Genomic DNA, 21,218 nt, shown 5'->3' with positions numbered 1-21,218 from the left:
GGAGGGAGCACGGGAAGGCCACGGCCGGATGGGGACCGGAGCCCAGGGCGCACTGCGAGACTCCAGCCTCCCGCGGCGCCCAAGCCTCAAAATGCTGCGGCTTTATGAGGTTCAGTAACCGTGAGGCCTCCATTAACACCTCCCCGGATTATTGAGAGGCTGCGAGGGCGGGACGGAGCGCGTCTCCCGGCACCGGCCAGGGGATACTCTCTGCGCTCCCCTCCTCCCGCGCTGGAAGCATATACAGAAAATAAAAGACAGGTGGAGGGATCTGAGGGTCAGAGGTGAGGGATTCGGGTGAGAGAGAGAGAGAAAAAGAGAGAGAGAGAGAAGAGGTTCCCATCCAATGGTTTATTTATTTGGATTAACAGAGGACCCTCGGCAAGGCCTGAGGACCGGCCCACACCTCCCGCTGCCACCTCGCGGGACACCAGAGTCTTAGGCGGACGTCTGGACCTCAAGGTAAGACCCGATGGGCTCTGCCTGGCCCGAGCAGATTTCTGTCCTGGGCGCGCGCGGACCCGGGTGGGGGGCAGGGTGGACCCGCTGCACGCACGGCCGCTGGCACCTGAGGTCATAGCGGGGGAGCGGTTCCGACAACCCTCGGGTGGGAGGAGGCGCGCGGGGTCCCCGCCGCCACGCCCGCTGACGCGCAGCTCTTGTCTGCAGGACAGCCACCATCGCGGCGTGAGCCGCACCTTGGGCTCCGAGGATGCTGACCGGTACCACTCTAGAGGCAGGTGAGTTAAGTGCCCGGGGCCTTCTCGTTTTAGCTGCCTTTTTCCTTGGGCCAGTGTGCATATCATGTGTGTGAGTGTGTGTGTGCACACGCGTGTGCGCGCCGTCACTGGGAGGAAGGAAGAGGCGTGTGTATTTGTCTTAGAAATTACCCTGCGCTGCATAGGCTCTAAAATACACAGTGTCAGTAAGAGTCTCCAAGCAGGCTTCCTGAAAGCCGTGTGTCCCTGCTTCAGCCTTTCTCTTGAGGGTCTGCCTTAGCGCTGGATGGAGGTGGGGGCGGAGGTCACGGTGCCCCTGAGCCGCGAGTAGTCGGTGGCGCGGAGGGCTGCGCTCCGACCCTCGGTGGAGCTGCCGGGCATCTCCTTCTGGGAAGGGGTAAGGGACGGTGCAGACAGCGCTGTCACCCGGGCAGGGCTTCGCTGCAAAGCGGCTTCACCCACGTTGCTTTTGTTCACTCCGCCGTTTCAGCGGACGCGGTGCGGGACAGGTCGGTTATTCCTGGGGCGGCGCTGCAAATGTCAGGTAAAGGGCCTGCAGATTGCAGAAGCGCGCTGTGCTGGACTCGGCGGCCATCCCCTTTTGGAGAAGAACCGGGTCTGTGGAAGACAGGGGTGTGAAGGGAGCAGGCGGCCGGCGGAGGCTTTGCGGGCGCGGAGAGGGTGCGTGGTCAGGAGCACACGCAGCGCGGTCCGGGTACCCTCGGCACATCCGAGCCTCCGGCCCACTCCCCTTGGATTCCGAGGCCTTCCTAGTGGGACTGAATCAGGCGCGCCCGTGAGGCAGCGCCAGGCTTAACCTGCCACCCTCGCTGGTGGAGAGTTTGGCACATTGAGATCCCTCTGTCCACCGACTGGAGAAAAGCCCGGCGCCTCCTGGCCATTGGCTCCCCGCTCGCGCAGCGTAGCCCGGCGCCCAGGGCTGGGTGGCGCCGCACTCGGTGAGCGGTTCCCACCCACCCGAAGGCACTGACTCCCGGGCCCTAGGGTTCTCACGACAGTGCCCAAAGCCGAATACTGCTTGAGCAGCTGCACCTCGAGACCAAGGGGGCTCCTTAACCAGCTTACTAGGGTCAGAAGGAAAGGTGACCTCTGCCCTTTGAAGGGCAAAGCCGGGGGCACAGGATCTTGGCCTCCAAAATTCAGGTCTAAAGAGACCTCGAGCCGCTTACGATCTTCGGAGACGCAGATCTGCTGGGTTATTTTCCTCTCTGGAGCCCAGCGTCTCTGCTGCCCCTGGGGAAAGCCATGCATCCTCTCTCCTTTCCCTCCCCTTCCCTCTGGGGAGTTGGGTACCGCCCTCGCCCTGGTGGAGAATCCAGCACCTTGAACCCTCAGTCCGCTCCTGTGCCCCGCCAGAGTCCAGCCGACGGGGGACTGGTGGAGCAGAAAGAGGAGAGGATGGCGTGTGCCCAGCTGTGCGGGAGGGCATCTCTGGACGGGTTCGGCCCCGTTGCTCCGAACGGAGCCCCGAGTTCAGAAAGGAGACTCCAGACGGTGTTCCGGGCTTCGGGCAGGGCGGATGGCTTTTATGGCACTCGCCGACCATTCTGCGGGCCGCCGAGCCCAGCCCCTCCACGTGAGAGGTGAAAGAAGGCAGAGCCACAAAGAACTCTCCTTATAGTGCTTACTGTCCTTTGAGAGTGAGGGAGAGCGAGGAGGGGCCCTCTTAGGTAAATTTCCAGAGCTCCGAGACGCCCCAGGTCACGCACCCAATTCTCCAGCATCCTCTTCCACCCCACTCTTCCTCTTTGAGGAACTGTAGGAGGAAGCTGGGTTGCAATTTCCGTAGACCGAACAAGGACCTCCCAAACTCCGGCAGCCCCCCTGCCCCACCCCTAGCGTTCTGCAAACTTCCTGCGCCGTCTGAGGAGGAGTCCTGCAGTTCGCTTCTTTATGGGAGTGGCCAATCCCACCGGGTGCAGGAACTTATAACCCGACGTTTATAGGAAAAAGGAGGCAACCCAGTAGGCGCCCTGCTCTACCGGTATCTGATAGATAGTTAACACATATGCGTGGAACAGAGGAGCGGAATGAATGAATGCATGAATGAATGAATGAATGAATGAAGGGCTGACAGGACTTCTGCCCTTGGCTGCCCTGGAGACTTGTCACAAAGTTCTGACTTTTTCCTGGAGTTGTTGGTTAAACTTTCATTTCATGGAATCTCCAAAGTTTCATCTCTTGCAAGCAAAGAACGAGTTCTTCGCTTTTTTCGCCGAGAAGGACCAAAATTCCAGCAACAGCCAAAGTGAATTCCAACCCCCATTTGGAGGGGGCGGGGCAAGAGTTTTGCTCATAAACTAGAGAAAGCGGGTCCCTGGATTGAGGTCCCATCTTTTCTTTTTCCTCGGAGCCTCCTTGGGTGAACGGATGCTCGTCTCTGAGACTCCTGCTTTCTCCTCCTGCTCGGGGATCTGTGTCCATTTAGCTGCTGATTTGTGGGAGGCGACCTGCTCTGGTGACAGGACCTGCTGTCTTAGGAAGGTGGCTGTCCCAGCCCCTCCTTGGGGCCCTTCGTTGTGCACGTGGGTTTGCCAAGCTCATTGATTTCCATACAAAGGGGCTGATTACATTTACTTACAGTAAACAGCCTTCCAGTTGTCTGGTAGGGCTTCCAAAGTGAGGGGGGGGGGAGTGGGGGGGGCGGTCTCCAACTTAGTCCACTTGATTGGCTTAATTTCTGTGTGAAATTGTGTTTTACGAGCTGCATTCTGATACCCTGAGGATTGCAATAGCGCCCCGTCTGCAAATAACATCATTTTTGACCCTGAGAAAAGAGCAAGGAGAAGCATGGAGTCTTGGGTTTCACGCAAGAGGTGACTCCAGCAGCTTCAGAAAACGATGCTTTAGGACAGGAAGTCAGGCTGCTGCACGGTGGTATTTCCCTCCCTCCCTCTATTCTTACCTGCTTGCCTGCCTTCCTTCTCCTGGCTCATGTCCTTCCTTTCTTCTTCACCCCATTCTCATTCTTTCTTCTCTTTTCCCTCTTCCTTCCTTCTTTCCTTCTTCCTTCCCTTCCTCCTCTCCCTCTCCCTTTTTCTTTCTAGATTTGAGTGCATTCCTTGTAGGTTTCCGAAGAGGGAAGCGAGTCTGCCACCAGGGGACTCCCTGAAGTACCAGGACGTGTCAGGACTTGACCCCACTGTTCCCTGGAAAGTCGTGGGGAGCGGTGGGACAGGCAGGCAAGAGGGAGGAAAGGGGCACGGATCAGCCTGGGCTTCCTCCGGTCGGGTTAAAGCTGGGTTGGTTCCTGCCACTCCTGCTTCAGGCCTCTGGGGGACTTCTAGTGGTTTGAATGAATCGACAATCTCATAGTATTGTGGACACTTTTTTATAGGGCCGAGGAGAGGCTGCCGCTAACGGGAACAGAGGGAGACAGAACAGTCTGGCCTCTTGTGGGGTACAGGTCTGCTGTTCTGCATGTCAGATCTCACCTTCCCTTCCTCCACAGCGAGGAGTCCCTTTCACATCCTCCTAAATGTCCCGTTTTTCAAATCCCCTGTCCTGCCAGGGCAGTGGGAACAGAAAGCAGTAAGGCATGGACCGAGCTCACGGAGTCCCCGAGTCGCTGCCCACATTGACAAGCTCTAAAGGGGACACTAGACTCACCAGCACGTTCCCTTCGACCTGAACTTGGTAAGAGAATGCAGCACCCCAAGGCCGCGTTCAGTTGCAGACTCACGCCTGCAAGCAGGCCACGCCCCTGTTCTCTACACTCACCTTTCAAAGAAAATCATTTTTGCCCGAATGTAAACTCCAGAAACATAGGCTCTCCTAGCCCCTTCTCACTTTGAGGGACTCACTGGCCCCTGGCAAGGTCCGCACCCCTCTGGGGAGGTGAGGAGACCTGTTTTTAAAACATGAGCTGAGGAAGAGGGGTGAGGGAGGGAAGGCTTGTCTCTCCAATATTTAGTCATTTGGGGTCCCAGTAAGCTGGGGTCCAGAAAGTCCACACAAGAGAAACCCAAAATTTGAAGCTGGCTGTTCTGTTTGCCTTGAGCCAGGTCTGATCCTGAACTTGGACCAAATAGGCCGGTTGGCTGCTTCCAGCACCAGGGCGGGGGGTGGGGGGGGCAATAACGGCTCTTTTAAAACGGGATTGCTGGGAACTCTAGGAAGGGTGTGTGTGTGTGTGTGTGTGTGTGTGTGTGTGTGTACGCGCGCGCACGCGCGCACGCTGTGGGGGGGGGAAGTAAATGCCCCCACCCACTACCTCCCCCCGCGCCCCCCCTTTGTAATGTTTGTCCCCGCTTGCCCATCACCAGGGGGTTGAGAGGAGTATGACAGGTCTTTGTTGTCTGAATAAAAATCGGTGGCAGCTCCTGGGAGAGAACTCCTCCTACTAAATTATCAAAAATGGGCTGGCTTTAGTCTCTTAACAAATTGGACACAGCTCCGGCAGGAGCAGTCCCCAACCCAACCTACAGGCGCTGGGAACTTGCAAGCAGCCAGGGACCGCCGAAAATAGCACTTCTTTTTCTTTCTTTGTGTTCAAAACTATTTTCTTTCTGCACAGATTTTGTCCCCCCCTGCCCCACCTCCCGCTGCAGTTGTTTCTCATTAGTAACTCGATCTCTCGGAGCCGTTAAGATTCGTCTTCTTCGTCTCCCTTCCGCTCCGCCAGTGTTTGTTTGTTTTCTGCACGTCTCTTTCAGGGAGCCGCTGGGGCGGTTTATCCCCCTTCTTTTTCTCCTTCTTTTCCAAGCAGACCACCTTCCACCCTGTCTGCCTCTTTCTTCTTCCCTGTCTCCCTCTTGCCCTGTGTCCCCGAGCGTCTCCGCGCTCCTGCACCGCGCAGCCTTTGCGGTCGCTTCTGCTCCTTCCCTCGGATGAGCTGAGAGCCCAGGGCGCGTGTATATGGAAATAGTGGGGTGCCGAGCAGAAGACGACGCGTGTCCTTTCCGCCCCCCAGCCATGCTCTTCCACGGGATCTCGGGAGGCCACATCCAAGGCATTATGGAGGAGATGGAGCGCAGATCCAAGACCGAGGCCCGCCTGGCCAAAGGCGCCCAGCTCAACGGCCGCGACGCGGTAAGGAGGGCCCCAGGCGGGGCCGGCGCCCTGCGCGCTCTGGAAGCCGAATCCCGGTTCCTGGCGGCCCACAGAGGATGGCGGGTCGTGGGGACATCCGCTCCAGACTGGCGGGTGGGTTTTCTCCCGTCACCTTGTCAATGGGGCTTAGAACCGGGCACCTCTCTGCCTTGAAATGTCTCCACTACTGAGACCCCGCGCTCTCCACCCTCTGCCGCAGCTGTTCCCCGGAGAGATGAGCGAGCCGGGAGCGAGAGGATGGGGACCTCCTCTTCTGCCGACCTCAGACTCGGTTTCGGGTCCCCTGGGCTCCCGGGCGCTTCCCCGGCGAGTATCACGGCCCGAAGCGCGAGCTGGGCGCGGGCGGTGGGCGGACTGCGCGCGGCCCAGGCGTCCGGGCCAGGCGGGAGCCCTGTGGCTCTGGTCTCGGGTCTGACGACCGGACCTTTGGAGTGGACTGGAAATGTCTGAGCCACCTCCACTTCTCCAGACGCTCGGAGTCCGGCACCCCCAAACCCAGCGATTTTCCGGGTCTCTGGCAGCCGCCTTCGGCCCGTCTAGCGAGTCAGGACTGCGCTCAGCTCCCGGGCGGGACGCGTGTCATGTGCAGGGAAATCTAATAAAAAGCCGGAGGAGCGGGGTCCTTGGCCGGAGCGCGAGAAAGTGCTAACCCTTAAACGATGTAATGCACTACCACCGTCACTACTATTCATAATAACAAGAGGCATGTCTGCTTCATAAAAACTCAATTAATAATCTACGAGTTTCCCACTTACGAGCAGGAGGGGAAAAAACTACAAAAGCCTCCGGAAATGATTTCAGTGCGACCGAGCTGTGGGGATCCTTAGGCATCCCACCGGGAACTGTAGCTCAGACCAACCCGGGGCACTGCTCTGGGCCCACCTGCCCGTGCTCTGGGTCCACCAAGGAGCCGAGTTCGTGGGTGTTTCTACGTTTAAAACACGAATTCCGCGCACGTCCCTGGTCTGATCTGAGTCAAGGGCAATACTTTCCCTTTCCAGGCCCGCCAAAGTTTCGTCCAACCCATTTCTGCCGGTTTGCAGGGAAATAAAAGTCCAGCGGTTAGCTTCTTCCCCCTCCCCTTTTGTAGTCATCCTGCTTAAAAACAAAAAGCAGCACCCCGAATTTTGCGAAGGGGCTGGCTGGGCTTGTCCAGGTGAGATTTCCCGTTCCTGGACGCCTGGGTGGGGACGCAGGAGGGAAGCTGAATTTGGGCACCAAACAAATTTTCAGGACAAAGATCTCCAAGATATGTGGAAGCCAGGGAAAGAGGCACTGTCCAAAGGGCACGGGACAACGGACCCTCCCTGGGAACAGGCACTAAACACCCTGGCTAGGAGGAGAACCAGTATCCTTGAAAATTAGCGAAAGCAAGACCTGACAAATATATCCCGATCAAAACAATGGAGCCCTACCTCTGAGCACAGGCATAAAAATCTAGCCATTTCTCTCAATGTCAAGGCTGTTCACAGGAATTTAGAGAAACAGAATTGTTATCGTGTTTGTTTAAAAACAACCGTGCTCGCTCAAACTTCCTTTCCATTCCCCAATAACAATTTCCCTTGTTTGATGTTGTATGCCTTGAAAGCCACACTTTTTAGCTTGTGATTTTTCGAGTTTGGAAACATGCGCCAAACTATCGTCCCTGCGCTCCCAGCCCTTTTAAAAAGAGGTTCGAGGTGGCCGGCCTGTCCTGTTCCTTAGGGGACCCGTCCGGGGAGGACGGAACGTGGGCTGCGGCGGACGGCGTAGAAAGGGAGTGAGCGCAAAGGGAACTTTGCAAACGCTTCCCGGTGTTGACCTTGGCACACTGGCCCCTGACCCCCGGCTCGGCTGCCCCGGGACCCCGCGTCCTGCGGCCCCGCGTCCTCCTCAGCGTGCGGTGTGCTTGCCTTCCTTACAGGGCATGCCTCCGCTGAGCCCGGAGAAGCCCGCCCTGTGCGCCGGCTGCGGGGGCAAGATCTCGGACAGGTACTACCTGCTGGCCGTGGACAAACAGTGGCACCTGAGATGCCTGAAGTGCTGTGAATGTAAGCTGGCCCTCGAGTCCGAGCTCACCTGCTTCGCCAAGGACGGCAGCATTTACTGCAAGGAGGATTACTACAGGTATCCCCGCCCCTGTCCCTGGCGCCCCGCTACACCTGGCACGGCCATCTGCCCGAGCCTCGCTCGGCCCCGGCTTTTGCCCCTTCGGGGAGCAGTCATCAGCCCCCAGGCCAGGGAAGTCCACTGCACACGCCTTCAAGCTGCTGCCCCCCAGACGGCCGGTGAGGATGGGTGGGGCGACCCGGGGTCCGGAGCGTATTCGGTGAACAGCGCGCGCTCGCGGCCCCTCGCAACTCTCGGAGGGAACCGGGAAATCGTGGAAGACTGAATGAGTGTGTTCCGGTCCTCCGAGACGAAAGCGGCTTTTTTCCGTTTACTACGAACTGGGCAAGGTCCGCGCCTTGGTAGTGAACTGGTGGCCCGGGTAGGAGCCGCTGGGTGTTAGGTTTTCGCGAGGGGTGGCGGGAGACCGTGGAAATGACCATGGAAACAAAGGATGGCCGTTGCCGAAAGCCAAACCCTTCAGCTCCGAGTCCCCGTTGCCGCAGCTGAGAACCGGCCGCCAGACTCCACAGCGCCCGGCAGGCGCGTTTATTGACTCTTCCCAGCGGTGCTGTGCAGGTGACCTAGCTCTGCGCGCAGCGAGCGAGCAAGGCGGCTAGAAAAGAATGCGCTGTCCCCTGCAAAATTGTCGTTGTCCGGGGCTGTGTCTGCCTGCATGCTTTCCGCACACTCACACACCCATAAAAAACACCACCCTTCCTTCACAGAATGTTTGTAATCGATGAAATGTTTTCACTTGCATCGCGGTTCAGTATTCTTTCCGTAGCCCTGGGAGTTAGCCAGTGCAGTTTTTTTTTGTATTTGTTGTTGTTGCTTTTAATTTCCATTATACAGAGAAGGACACTGAGGATTAGTCACTCAGTTCTTCCGATTTTAATGTAAGAGTTCTTTGTCCCGTTGCCTAGAACAGGTCAATGAACGAGTGAAATGAACGCCAAAGTCGCCCCGTCCTCTCCTTCCCTCCTTCCCTCTCAGGCTTGGGCCACCGCTGACCAAGCCCCAGGTGTAGCGGGAGGGAGATGGCCCTGCCTTGCCTCAACCAGCGCCTGACTCAACTGTTTCCTTCCAGAAGGTTCTCTGTGCAGAGATGTGCCCGCTGCCACCTTGGCATCTCCGCCTCCGAGATGGTCATGCGCGCCCGAGACTCTGTCTACCACCTGAGCTGTTTCACCTGCTCCACCTGCAACAAGACCCTGACCACGGGCGACCATTTTGGCATGAAGGACAGCCTGGTGTACTGTCGCGCCCACTTCGAGACCCTCTTGCAAGGGGAGTACCCACCGCAGCTGAGCTACACCGAGCTGGCGGCCAAGAGCGGAGGCTTGGCCCTGCCTTACTTCAATGGCACGGGCACCGTGCAGAAGGGGCGGCCCCGGAAACGGAAGAGCCCAGCGCTGGGAGTGGACCTCGTCAGTTACAACTCAGGTGGGTGCCCACCACCACCCGCTTCAGCCCCGGACTCTGCTACCTCGAGACGATTCCACTTGAGCTCCTTCCGGCCCAAGATGGGGTTCCAAGAGGGTGCTTTGCTTAGTAGGCCCATCCTGCCACTACTAGTCCCTTTCACGCAGAAGGGAGGGAAAGATGGAGGAGGAGAGGAGGGGGAGAGGGGGAGGGGGAGAAAAGCAGGGGTGGGGGGGCGAGGGGGAGAGAGAGAGAGAGAGAGAGAGAGAGAGAGAGAGAGAGAGAGACCTTTATTTAGGTTGTGGCGAGAGGCACATCCATTACCATAGGCCTGTGATGACTTCCCCACCCGGCGGAGCCAAGTCCGCGGTGCCCCTTAGTTAACGAGCCCATTAGTTTCTGGCTCCCAGTTGGAGCAAAACAGCCCCAGGGCAATTCCTGTGTGGAAGCCACATTATAGATCCTGGAGAAGGCTTTCCTACTGAAAGAAAAAAAACAGAAAAAAAAGAAAAAGAAATCTTCAGAGCCCAAGCCCAGTCTGTCTAGAGGGGCACAGGCTGTGGCTAATCAGGAACACAGTTGGCAAGTGTTGAGAAACCAAACCCCTGATCTTGGCGAGAGGCAGCTGGCGGGGTGGCCGTCAGTGTGCGCAGCTGAGCTGGCCCGCGCCTTCCCGGAGTCAGGGCACTGGGCTTACCAGCTCCTTTCCCGGGTGGTGAACCAGCAGGCACCCAGCCGGCGGAAGACAGAGAACCTCCAGGTCAGGCGCCCCGAGGAGCTTCCTGGTGTCTCGGGCTGCCTTTCGGTCCTTCACCTACCTTCTCATTTCCTTAAAAGCACAATGCAGGGACCAGGCCACAGAGCACCCTCTTTCTCGCTTTGGGCACATACCTATCAGGGTCAGTCTCTCTCACCCACCCATTTCCTGTTGTCGGTAGCCTGCCCGCACCCTCCACCTTCCAGGAGGGGACGGTGAGGACCACAATTCTGAGCAGGAGGGACGCTCTTCTTATGAGCCCCAGCCCTGGGAAAAGCGGTCCCCGAAGCTCCAGGCCAACGTTGGGGAGCCTAAGGACTGGCTTTGCTGCTCTGACTTCCCTGGCCCTGGCGGGGACCCTCGGTGGCGGGCAGAAGAGTCAGACTAGGGGAGTCCAGTCTGTTGGAAGGGACCTTGGGGAGCTCCTGGTGGCAATCCCACTCCCTTACCATGAGCACCAAGTGTGGACATCGCAGAGCACGGGTCTTGCTAATTCTCCAGTCCCCACGTGCCTGGTAGGGCGCCTGAGCTTTGCTGGTTCTCAACACTGTCCCGCCAGATAAGTAATTTGCCCAAGGGAATCCCATTGCCAGTGGGAACTAGGAGTCCTGCTCTGAGCCCAGTGTTTTCAGGGGAGGCCCCGCTGGGTCAGCCCTCCAGCTCTCTGCTCGGCTCCCTCCTGGGGATATCGGCTGATGTCGCTGATGGGGACGAATCTGTCCCGGGTAAGAGCCGCGCTCTGCGTCCCAAGGAGAGTGCGGAGTGGGGAGTCCAGTGCAGCTCCACTTGTCCCTAGGGGTTCACGCCAGGGTCACTAGATGAAGGAAAAAGGGCTGGGCGGCTCGCCACGGCCCCACCTGGATGGGTTTGTGTCTGGGCGCTGGGTGCATCCCCAGGTTTCTCTAACCCTTGGCCCAGGGTCGTGGCCTCGCGCTGGCCCTGCCGCACTCAGGCCAGAGCTCTGGTTCGGGCCACTTTGCACGGTGCCGTTCCTGGGTCTCCTTTGATGCCTGGTTCCCGGAGGCAGGACAGACAGGGCAGTAATTGTTCTTTATTAATAGAAGATGAGATCGGAGTCTGGAGCCACTCACTAAGGCTCTAGTGCCCTAATGAGAGAGAGAGAGAGAGAAAGAGAGAGAAACAGAGAGAGAGAGAGAGAGAGAGAAATCACTAGTATGTCCCTGGGAAAAGAGGGAACCCCTGAGATCCTGGGAAGGTCCGGAAGTGTGGAGGACATTTTTAGCCAAAAGGTGACAAGCCTGGTTTCCCTTGTTTATTTAATCAAATCAGCTAAATTGGATTCCCCTTTGGATCTTACATTAGAAAGACCTAGAAGCTTTGAGGACAGTAGAATTCTGTTTCTCCTACTGCCCCAGGAGAACTAGTGAGTACAAATTTATTTCTTAAAAGGAATGAAACTTTCCCTCCGTGTAGGTCTTTAGTTTGCAAATTAGAGTTGCTGCGAGGTTACTGAGGAAGTTGAGGCTGGAGAAGGGTGCAGGAGGTGCTGAGACTCCTCCCCCAAGGAGTTTGTGCATCACTTGACCAGATGTCTCTTAATTAACACCCACCCCATCCTTTCTGGACTTTCCCCAGATTCACCAGTAAATACTATATACTTCTTTAAATTCAGGTGAACGTAATCTGGAGAAATGGCATTAAAGATGCCTGACGGGAAATCAACCCACCATTTAAAAAAGTGTTTATGAATCTAATGCCAGCTTGTTACAAAACCAGCAACACAAACACTTCAGCGAATTAAAAACGTTAAAAAAGTAGAAAATAAAATGGACTCACAGTTTTAGCTCAGTTATTTATTTTTTAAAAACTTTCTTTGGACCTTATATTGCCATCTATCTCTGCCTCAGTGTAAACTAGTTTCAGAAAGAGTAATGTTGATACTAAACAAATATAATTTATACATTGATATAATTTCAAAAACATGTACACGAAATATGTTTATGATTCGAAGACTTCCAGAGAAGATGTGAAACTTGGCAAAAATCAGTTAGAGCTTGCCATAAGGCACATGCCTTTGAATGAAAATATTCTGAATTTAGTTATTCCTTTGTGCTGTATCAGGGAGATATTTTCGAAGGACACACGGCAAGTTGATTGGGAATGCTGGATTGAAATAAAACCTTCCAGGGGTGAGAAGAAGATTTAGTTTAGAATAGGCAGCTCTTGTTTGTTTGGGCAATTTAGCATTAATTGAGAGACAAAATTTTTGCATCTTCTCAAAATCTCCCTGAGGTTGGTTCTTGGCTTCCAAACTTCGGAAGCTCCTGGTAGCTGTTAAATTAGCCTGGCACTGACCCCTAGTGGTCTCCAAGGGATCAGTTAGTCTCAGAAGGTTACACACCTTCAAAACAGAAAGTCACTTTATGTATAGGTGACCATTTCATAAGTGACTGGAAAATAACAGTTAGATCTTCTCATTAACTTTATAATGCCAGATGTGTACTTATAGGTGTATGTTTAAGGCAGTTTTAAGAGTTATCATTTCATCTCATAAATCAGGGCGAAAAAACCCCTATAGCTTTAGAAGTACACCCAGGGGACACACAATCACTTGTAAGTTTACATAATGCAATTGTAGTTACACATAAGTAATTTAGGATAATGCACTGAGTTTCTCTGTAGAAGAAATAGATTGCTCTATTAAGTTGAATAATGTGACAGGAAAATCATATATAGTCATATCTGTTCAATAAAGAGCTAACAATTTCCTTACACACCAAATTGTGTTCTATGTGAAAACAAGTCCCATCGTTGTGTTTCATGCACTAAAATTCTCTGCTGAGTTTTTAATCAGCAACCATGAACATAGAATATATTTTCAGAGAAATGATTTTATCAAAACCTTTCCATAGTTATTTTTCACAAGCTTCATTTTAAAGGCTAATGAGTATGTAGTTCTGTTAGAAATGATACTCATTTCTTAAGAAATAGTGCTTCGGGGAGGGAGGATGGCTAAACACCAAGTTGAGTCTTCTATCCCAAGTGTAATAATATTCAATTTAATATGCTGTTCAGGAAAAGTTATGTGTTACATATGATAGGAATGAAATCTTATTTGAAGAAGCCTGCAGTGGCGAGGTGTGCCTCACTGACCATTTTGTTGTGGGTACATTTATAATCTGACTGTGAAATATAGCTCAGTTTACTGGAGATAAGTATAGTTTTATTGTAGGTGGTAAGATGCAATTTCATCCATCTGAGGAGAGGAAGGTGCAATTCTGTAGGACATTTGAACTTGACGTATCCCCACTGGGCTGGAATAGGATCAAACGTAAAGTATGTTCTCTCTCGTATGTCTGGGCGTATGTTACCCTGGCTGGGTAACAACATTTGGGTATATGTGTCGAACTAAAAGTCCATGTCAAGTTGATTTGATTTTGCACTAATAGTCACTCACGATTTTATTGATGACCAAAGATGCAAAATCTTGATTGAGTGCCCATGGGGCTCCCGGCCCCATGCTTGACCTGGGAGACTTGCAGGTGAATAGATTGTCCTCTTTCCCTCAGTGAATGGACCTGCTCTGTTGTCATATGTGCCCCCCGACCTCTGTATCTTAATGGAATTATGAACAAAGGAGACCATCAGTTCTCCTTGTTACATGAGGGAGAATTTCTTGTAAAATGGATTTTGTGATGTGGCTGACCTCTTGATTAATGATTATAAAGCTACTGTGTTTCTGCATATATGCTGATTTACTGAAAATATTTTTTAAAAAAGGTGCTCTAACCAGAGCATAGCAGGTAAATAATATTTTACCGAGCAGAATGGAAGAGCTAATATTAAGAGATACCTCACTCTCCTTTCTTCAAGAGTCAGGTTTCTTCCCTCTCCCCCGTACCTCCCCACCCCCACTGATGTTAAATATTATGTTAAAATGCACCCGAATGTGGGATGACCAGATCTGAATATACGTCAGATAAATACTGATCTAAGATTTACAGGAAAAAAAATCGCCATGTCCTTTAAGTTGTGAAGTTGACTGAATCAGTAAATATTTAGCCAAATGTTTTCATTCTGTAATCATATTTACTATGCAGAGCCAGTATGGAAATGACCTTTTAAATGCACAGCTTTACATCCTGGGGAGAATGACCTTCAAGCTGCTTTCAAAGGCTGGGCTATGTTGCTCTCAGTGCTGAGGAAGGCTTTGCAAGGGGAGAGAAGATGACACCTCCTTATAGCAGGCCAGCCAGGGGCACAGTTCAAACCCCAGTCACACACCTCCCAGCAAAAAGGGCCAGGATCTGAGTCTAGAAATAAGCGTCCTCAGTGTCTCTGAACTGTGAGCTGTGGGGAGCACTTCAGGCATGAACCGCGTGAAGGGAGTCTGAGCTTGTTCCGATCCAGAAATACTTATTAAAATCACTCCAAGGAAAACTCTTCTCTTCCTGGCATAGCCCTATAGAATTAGCCCAGTTATAGCTAAAGCCCTCCAAAAGAATATTCGTATGATTACAGAAGAATCTACAGATTTTTATTGGGTAACTTTCCCCTTCCCCAGCCACTTTCTAGCGTTTTTCCTGATCAAGAAGGCTTGAGGAATGTCAGAAAAGGCTACGAACTGGAACTGACATAGATTCTTCTATACTTGGTGGGCTCTCAGAAACCCTCAGATTTGAGAGAACTGAAATGATTTGCTTGCATATCCCTTATGACAGAAAGCAGTGCTTTTGGACAGCATGTCTGATTTCACAAATACACACAAAACGTGGAGTCTCTACAGCCTGCCTATGTGTGCAGGGGTGGTATGCTCGTGTAAAAGATTACATCTGAAATGAGTATCTCCTTTCACCTGTGGAGATTTCTCTCACTCCCACACCTACTGGCTTATTCATCTCAGGTTTTTCTAGCAACCATTAAGCATCTAATATTTTTCTCTGATGTACGCTTTGGTTGTGTCCCCCTCCTCAGGTTACTTTGGCTGACTTTGGCAATTGAGCTCTTTCTCTTGCCTGGGTAACTCTCCTAACTGTGTTGACAGCCTTTTCCCCTGTTGCTTTATCATCATAGCGTCACCCTACAGCCTGCCATCATTTCAGCCAACGCGAGAGTTCCCACTGAGCCCTTGTTTGTTCACTGTTATCGCCACAGGTTGTAATGAGAACGAGGCGGATCACCTGGACCGGGACCAGCAGCCTTACCCGCCCTCCCAGAAGACCAAGCGTATGCGCACCTCCTTCAAGCACCACCAGCTGCGGACCATGAAATCCTACTTTGCCATCAACCACAACCCGGATGCCAAGGATCTCAAGCAGCTTGCTCAGAAAACAGGCCTGACCAAAAGAGTTTTGCAGGTAAGAAGGCTCCGTCCTCGGCGGTGCATACATCTCCCTTCCCAGTAAAAATAGTTCTCTTCCCTGTTTAGAGCGATACAGGTATTTCCTCTACTGCTTATCATTAGTTTACCTGAGCTATCCTGCTAGAGGGTGTACGGAGGTTTTGCAGGGGCCTCCAGGAGGGTGTCCCAAGAGAGACCCAGGTCTTTAAAGATACAGCCACGTTCCCCGACGGATGGAGAGATGGGTCCATCAAAGCCAGCACAGTTTGCCTCACTGCTCTGCAAAGGCCAGTGATGTCATTTGCACAAGCTGTGGCTTTAATGATTTCTGTCATGGTAGGCATAGACTCGTGGGGGAACTTCCAGTGCTGTCTTATCAGCAAACTCTTGGCAGCTTCACTCGCATGTTATGACCTTGCAAATTCAGGTCAACCCCGATTTTTTTTAACAACTCCAGAAGAGCCACAAGTATGAGTAGTGTCTCAGCAACCAATTGGAGCAGATATAGTTCCCCATTCTAAGGAACCATATTTAAAAACTAAATACTGGGAGTTAGATCTGCTGTCCAGTTGTTTTCCTAAGCTCAGCATGGTAAGAACATAGAACTAATGGAATGGTGGCGCGTTGCTGTGGGTCACCTGTGACCCGCTTCCATGTCTCCGTGACAAATAGTGGGCATTTTAAATTCCGCCAACCAGTTTTGGGCTGCTTGGCATCTGGTGACCCTGGAGGTCTTATGCCAAATAGACCTGCCATGTGTCAGACTCAAGAATAGCCTGAAATCTGTTTTCAGTGATGTTCATTTCATATGGGTGAGGCCCACTATGAGAAGCTTTCAATGACCCTACCTCTCCCCATTCTCAAAGGAGTAGGGTGGATGGGTCAGGGTGTACTTTATGCCCTCTGTCTCTGTGCCTTCGTTTTCATGGTATCTCCACTTACCTATCAGTTGTCCCAAGTGGCACTTGTTAATGCTGGGGGGAGGGGACTATGTGCAGTTGAGACAATATCTATATTGACTGACTCTGTTCTTAAAAAAAAAAAAAAATCCAAAAAAAGCCAGCCCTTCTCTCCCAAGAAAAAGAAACAATTATATTTAAAAAGAGAAACACATATCCAACACAAGAAAAAAGAAAAAAAAAAAAGGAAAGAAAGAGGAAAAAAAAAAAAGGACTCTAAAAATAAACATCGGTAAAGAAATCCATTGGGATTGGTTTGCAGGTTTGGTTCCAAAACGCCCGAGCCAAATTCAGAAGGAACCTTTTGCGGCAGGAGAATGGGGGTGTTGATAAAGCTGATGGCCCGTCGCTTCCGGCCCCGCCCTCAGCAGACAGCGGAGCTCTCAGCCCACCCGGCACAGCGACCACTTTAACAGAGATACCCAATCCCTCTATCACTGTAGTGACCTCCATCACCTCTAACACGGACAGCCACGAATCCGGGAGCCCCTCACAAACTACCTTAACGAACCTTTTCTAACATTGGTTGTTTTTTTTTTTTTTTTAAATTCTTTCTCTTCTTTTTATTCTTATTCTAATTATTATTATTTTATTATTTACAAGACTTTTTTTCCCCCCCTCCTAACCCACAAGATATTTGGGAAATAAAAACAACAGCTTGGTGTGTAGCATCGCAGCCACTGGCAAATGAGTTTACAGTATTGTCTCCTTTACAAAGTGTTTTTCCTTTTCTTTCTTTTTTTTTTTGTCTGCAAAGTGTATTTGGATTTTTTAAAAAATTAATTAGATCTTTCAGTCGGTAAGGGGAGTTTTTGAATCATTCTAAGTGCCTCTTAAAATTGTATGTTACTTATTTCCAGACTCTCACTCAAAGGAAAAAAAAAGATTGGTATTTTTAATGGGTAAATAATCATATTCCTAGTTAGTGATTATGGTAATAAAGTATCAGATAATTAAAGCATCATTTTTTAAATATTGCAATTGTATGGGTACTTCCGGAATTCTGAAAACTTCACATTTTTTAATTTTAAAACTGAAAAACTGTTTTGATTACTCCTTTCTCTTACAAATGAGGAATATGATTAAATAAAAGCACTAACTGTAGCAACTCAAAGTATGAAAGATTAAGCAGGTAGGAAATCTATTCTAGGAATGTGATTTTTCCTTCTCTTAGGGATGTACATCCCAACAAAATTTTTGTTAGTTATTTGCTTGTCAACATTTCAAAAATGCTTGAACTCCCTGTGTATCCTTGAAATTCCAAATAGAATTTGAAATTCTATACTTTGAATGATCTAAAGCTAAAAATGATAGTTGTAAAACCATTCTTTCTAAATTAATTTTTTCCCCCAGGGAAAATGGAAATAAGTAAAATATAATTTTTTAAGAAGTCAAAAAAAATCAGTATAATTTAATTAAAAGCTCTATTAATTGGCTTAGCTGTACCATGATATTGTATCTGGCATTCTATATGGATAATGTTAAAAAACAACAGCAACTTAGTAGTCTCATACCAACAATGAGAATTCTTTGGTTTTGTTTTGCTTTTATTTTACTTTGGCACAGGTTGATATATTTGTCAGAAAAAAACTTTTCTGACACCAGAGATTTGAAGTTATTAGTCTTTTATTGTAGATAAACTCAGAAGCCTCGTGGATGCTGATCTGAATCTATTTCCTAGTTTACAGTAGCATTTTTTTTCTTTTAATTTAAGCTAAAATCTTAATTGGTCTGGGCAGTGGTGAATGTTCATCTATATGCTTCTGTTGTAGTTTAAATACCAATTAGATTGTGGATTTCCTAAAAAAAAATAAAATAAAATAAAAAAAGAAGTCAAGATATATGTCTTGCTTTAGTGGATTGTTAAGAATAATTTTGCACATATTCCCCACTTTTTGGACCCCTTAAATTTCCTCTGGAGGTCAAAGTGGCTATTTAATAGATTTTAAAGGTGTCCTTCTGGCTGTAGAAATGTGTGGTCACATATGACACTTCACTGCCCACGTTAAAGTGCATTATTGTAACTTTTGCTCAGGGTCTTTAGAAAACTAGCACAGAAAGTAGCTTATTTTTTAAAAACAAAGATGATGGAAGATAAGTTAACACTGTAACAGAAGAAAGGTGTGATTGCCATTATATATTTAGCAAGTGTGGTTATCATCTTATATGGAGCTTAAATCTTGACTTTTCATATTTCTATTACATTTTGGGCATTTACCACTAACCAGACCAAACAACCTTGGTAAGGCTGAGATCTTATTAATACACTTTTACAGGTAAAATATTGATACTTATAAATTTTGTTCTTTGACAGAACAATATATGGTACTATAGGTCTACTTTATTAAGTAGACTAATTATAACTCAGTTCTCCTATGTGCCTTATGATAGAACTTGGAAGTAAGTTTGTGAAAAATCAGGATATATGTGTTGTTTGTTAAATTAACTGTTTGAAGCCCTTTTGACACCTCACTAGTTTTGTACTGTTTTACCTCTTATTTCTGAAACTTTTTATGGTGTATCCTGTTAGAGGGGACAAACATGTCATAGAAAGCAGTTGTGCACCCTTTCAAATATAGTTGATAAATCCAATAATCTTATATATTGAGCTTCGTGTTTATAGTACAGTAAGTGGTCTAGCAAAATTGTCCATGTTTCTTTGTTTATTGATAAATGCATTGTATAGAAACTATTTCCCCTAAATATTTATGGACCAAACAATTGTGATATATCCTATTAAATTTGTGTGAATAAACCATTTTGAATCTAAGGAGTTTTATTTCCCATCAGTTTTATTTAAGGTTTAACTGGACTAGTGCGTTTCCAATATCTATATGTAAAATCTATTAAAATAGTAATACAACAAGATTTTAAATATTCAAGCATACCAATAGTTTTGAGATTTCCAAACTTCTGATTCATTTTAAATGTACACACCAGTGCACATGCAATGTAATTCAACTTAGAATTGCCTTTGAATATATTTTCTTATAATAAAAGTAATGCCCCAGTGATTTGACTCAGCCCAATTTTTAGAATTAAAAAAAAAAAAAGACAACTAGCAGATAAAGTAATTGCATGAAAAGAAACCTTAAATATGCTTAAGATTTAGGTCTATGAAGCACCAATGGATATTTGTAAATCTAAATAGAAATTGCAGACCCCTAAAAGCCAAGTTGCTCTGTAGTTAATAAATTGTCACTATGATTTTTTTCAGGGAGAACAAATCTTGGGGCATTACAGCCAAACATCCCGACGTTTGAAAATTCCCTAAAGTATTAAAAGAAGGGGAAAAGTTTGATCGGAAATCCACTGCAGTGAAGACAAAGAGAATATTAGGTTATGATAATCATACATTTTAAAATCTATTGAGCCAAAAAAAAAAAAAGCAAGCGAGAGAGAGAGACTTAAATGTCATTTATTGAATGTTAACAAAACTTCTGTTCTTTATGGGTGTCTAACACAAATGGGGACGTAAAGTGATGTGGTTTAAAACAAAATTAGATAAACCGTGTATAAACCAGAGCAACCTGGCAGTAATACGCCCACCCCATATTTGAAGCAAATTATTATTGAAATAAAAAAATTCCACACATTTGTCAAGCACAGTAGTTAGAAAGCCCAAAACCTTCATTTCACCTGCTTGCTAATGTGTATTAGTCCTATCTGTTAACGGCATTTTCCAATTGTAAATTCAGAGAAAGTGATCACTCACTTAAGAGTATAGGGATCAAACCCCAGTAATTTTAGTATTATTGTTTATTACTTCCTTTTTAAACAGAAATCTCTGCATGCACTTTTACATCTGTCACCTCTAGTGTACATCTCTGTATGATGACTTCTCTTTGCTGTTTCTTGTATGATAAATAGCTTTCATTAATAAACATTTTATTTGATGCAAACATAGTTAACTTTATGTTAAACACACACTGTTGAAATTAATTTTTAACACTGTCTTAAGAGGCAGCATCATACCTTTCCAACTTGTTGTACTTAGGAAAAAAGTCAAACAATATCTTGAAGTTAAATTCTGGTAGTCTAGGATAAAAATACTTGGTTTTTAACTTTTCATGACTTCTTATTGTGTCAATTGACATGTGTATTAAAAAAACAAAGACAAAAAAAACACACAAAGAAAACCCAAATTACAACAAAACTAAACCTCAGTATAAAGTATCATGTAAAATTTCAGCAACTTTTTTAGATTATTAGGGTAAAATTTATAGATCCTCTGTCAGTTTACATGTTTGCTATGCAATGAGCAAATTTATTGAAGTATACAAGTATATTCTGAACTATGAGAAGATCTAGTCTTGGCATAGTTCTAGTGACATATGATATTAAAAACAAAGGAGCAAGTGGAAAGAAAAATGTATGTAGGAATGAGGTTTTTTAATTGTTAAAGGGAATATTTGAAGAAAGAATTTTTTAATGGTTCCTATTTAGCTGTATATCCAAAGCATATGTTAAGCAAATTAACATATAACTTTCCAGAAAATTTTTCATTATGATGAAATTTTTATTATATACAAATAAACCCTATGTAAATGATGTAACTTTTATGAATGAACGACATTAAATATTTCACTTACATGTATTCTCAGAATTTTGAATGTTTTCTTAAATGCTTTCACTTCCTGAATACTAAAAAATGAGAAAAAAGTTAAAAAGAGAGAGCAACTCACTAATGAAAAAAAGCAATGCACCATGACAAGGAGACTATTTTGAGTGATCATGAAACATGTTGGTTTTGTCAATAAATTGAATGCTTATGCCTCATTGAAACCGCATCCATGTGATAGCAACTTAAGTAGATTTTCTAATACATTTCCAGCCACTTGATTCAAATCCTTATCCTCCAGCTTTGCCTCCTTTCCCATGCTGTCACCTGTGAC

At 48.1% G+C, this 21,218-nt stretch overlaps 1 protein-coding gene across 4 annotated transcripts; it reads left to right on the top strand.

Annotated features, from left to right (window-relative positions):
- The first annotated feature begins 677 nt into the window (after window positions 1-677).
- On the top strand, window positions 678-20,225 carry LHX9 (LIM homeobox 9). Of its 4 annotated transcripts, none has more exons than XM_033099677.1 (6): window positions 678-740; window positions 5,653-5,771; window positions 7,696-7,898; window positions 8,971-9,326; window positions 15,178-15,380; window positions 19,541-20,127. In XM_033099677.1, the coding sequence occupies exons 1-6, from the start codon at window positions 713-715 to the stop codon at window positions 19,595-19,597; spliced, it is 966 nt and encodes a 321-aa protein (XP_032955568.1). In that variant the 5' UTR covers window positions 678-712; the 3' UTR covers window positions 19,598-20,127. The 4 variants fall into 4 exon arrangements, with proteins under 4 accessions (XP_032955568.1, XP_032955566.1, XP_032955567.1 ...); XM_033099675.1 differs by lacking the exon at window positions 19,541-20,127 and adding an exon at window positions 16,586-17,735; XM_033099676.1 differs by lacking the exon at window positions 678-740 and having other exon boundaries at window positions 5,147-5,771; window positions 19,541-20,225.
- The last annotated feature ends 993 nt before the right edge of the window (window positions 20,226-21,218 follow it).

This window comes from Rhinolophus ferrumequinum, chromosome 27 (assembly GCF_004115265.2).
Source record: "Rhinolophus ferrumequinum isolate MPI-CBG mRhiFer1 chromosome 27, mRhiFer1_v1.p, whole genome shotgun sequence".
In the NCBI taxonomy this organism is placed as follows: Eukaryota; Metazoa; Chordata; class Mammalia; order Chiroptera; family Rhinolophidae; genus Rhinolophus; species Rhinolophus ferrumequinum.
This window is presented reverse-complemented; position numbering and strand designations above follow the sequence as displayed.

Coding starts and splice junctions, on each gene's coding strand:
- LHX9 (XM_033099674.1), top strand. CDS start 5,598: ATGGAAATAGTGGGGTGCCGAGCAGAAGACGACGCGTGTCCTTTCCGC. Junction 7,899..8,970: donor TGCAAGGAGGATTACTACAG/GTATCCCCGCCC, acceptor GTTTCCTTCCAG/AAGGTTCTCTGTGCAGAGAT. Junction 9,327..15,177: donor CCTCGTCAGTTACAACTCAG/GTGGGTGCCCAC, acceptor TTATCGCCACAG/GTTGTAATGAGAACGAGGCG.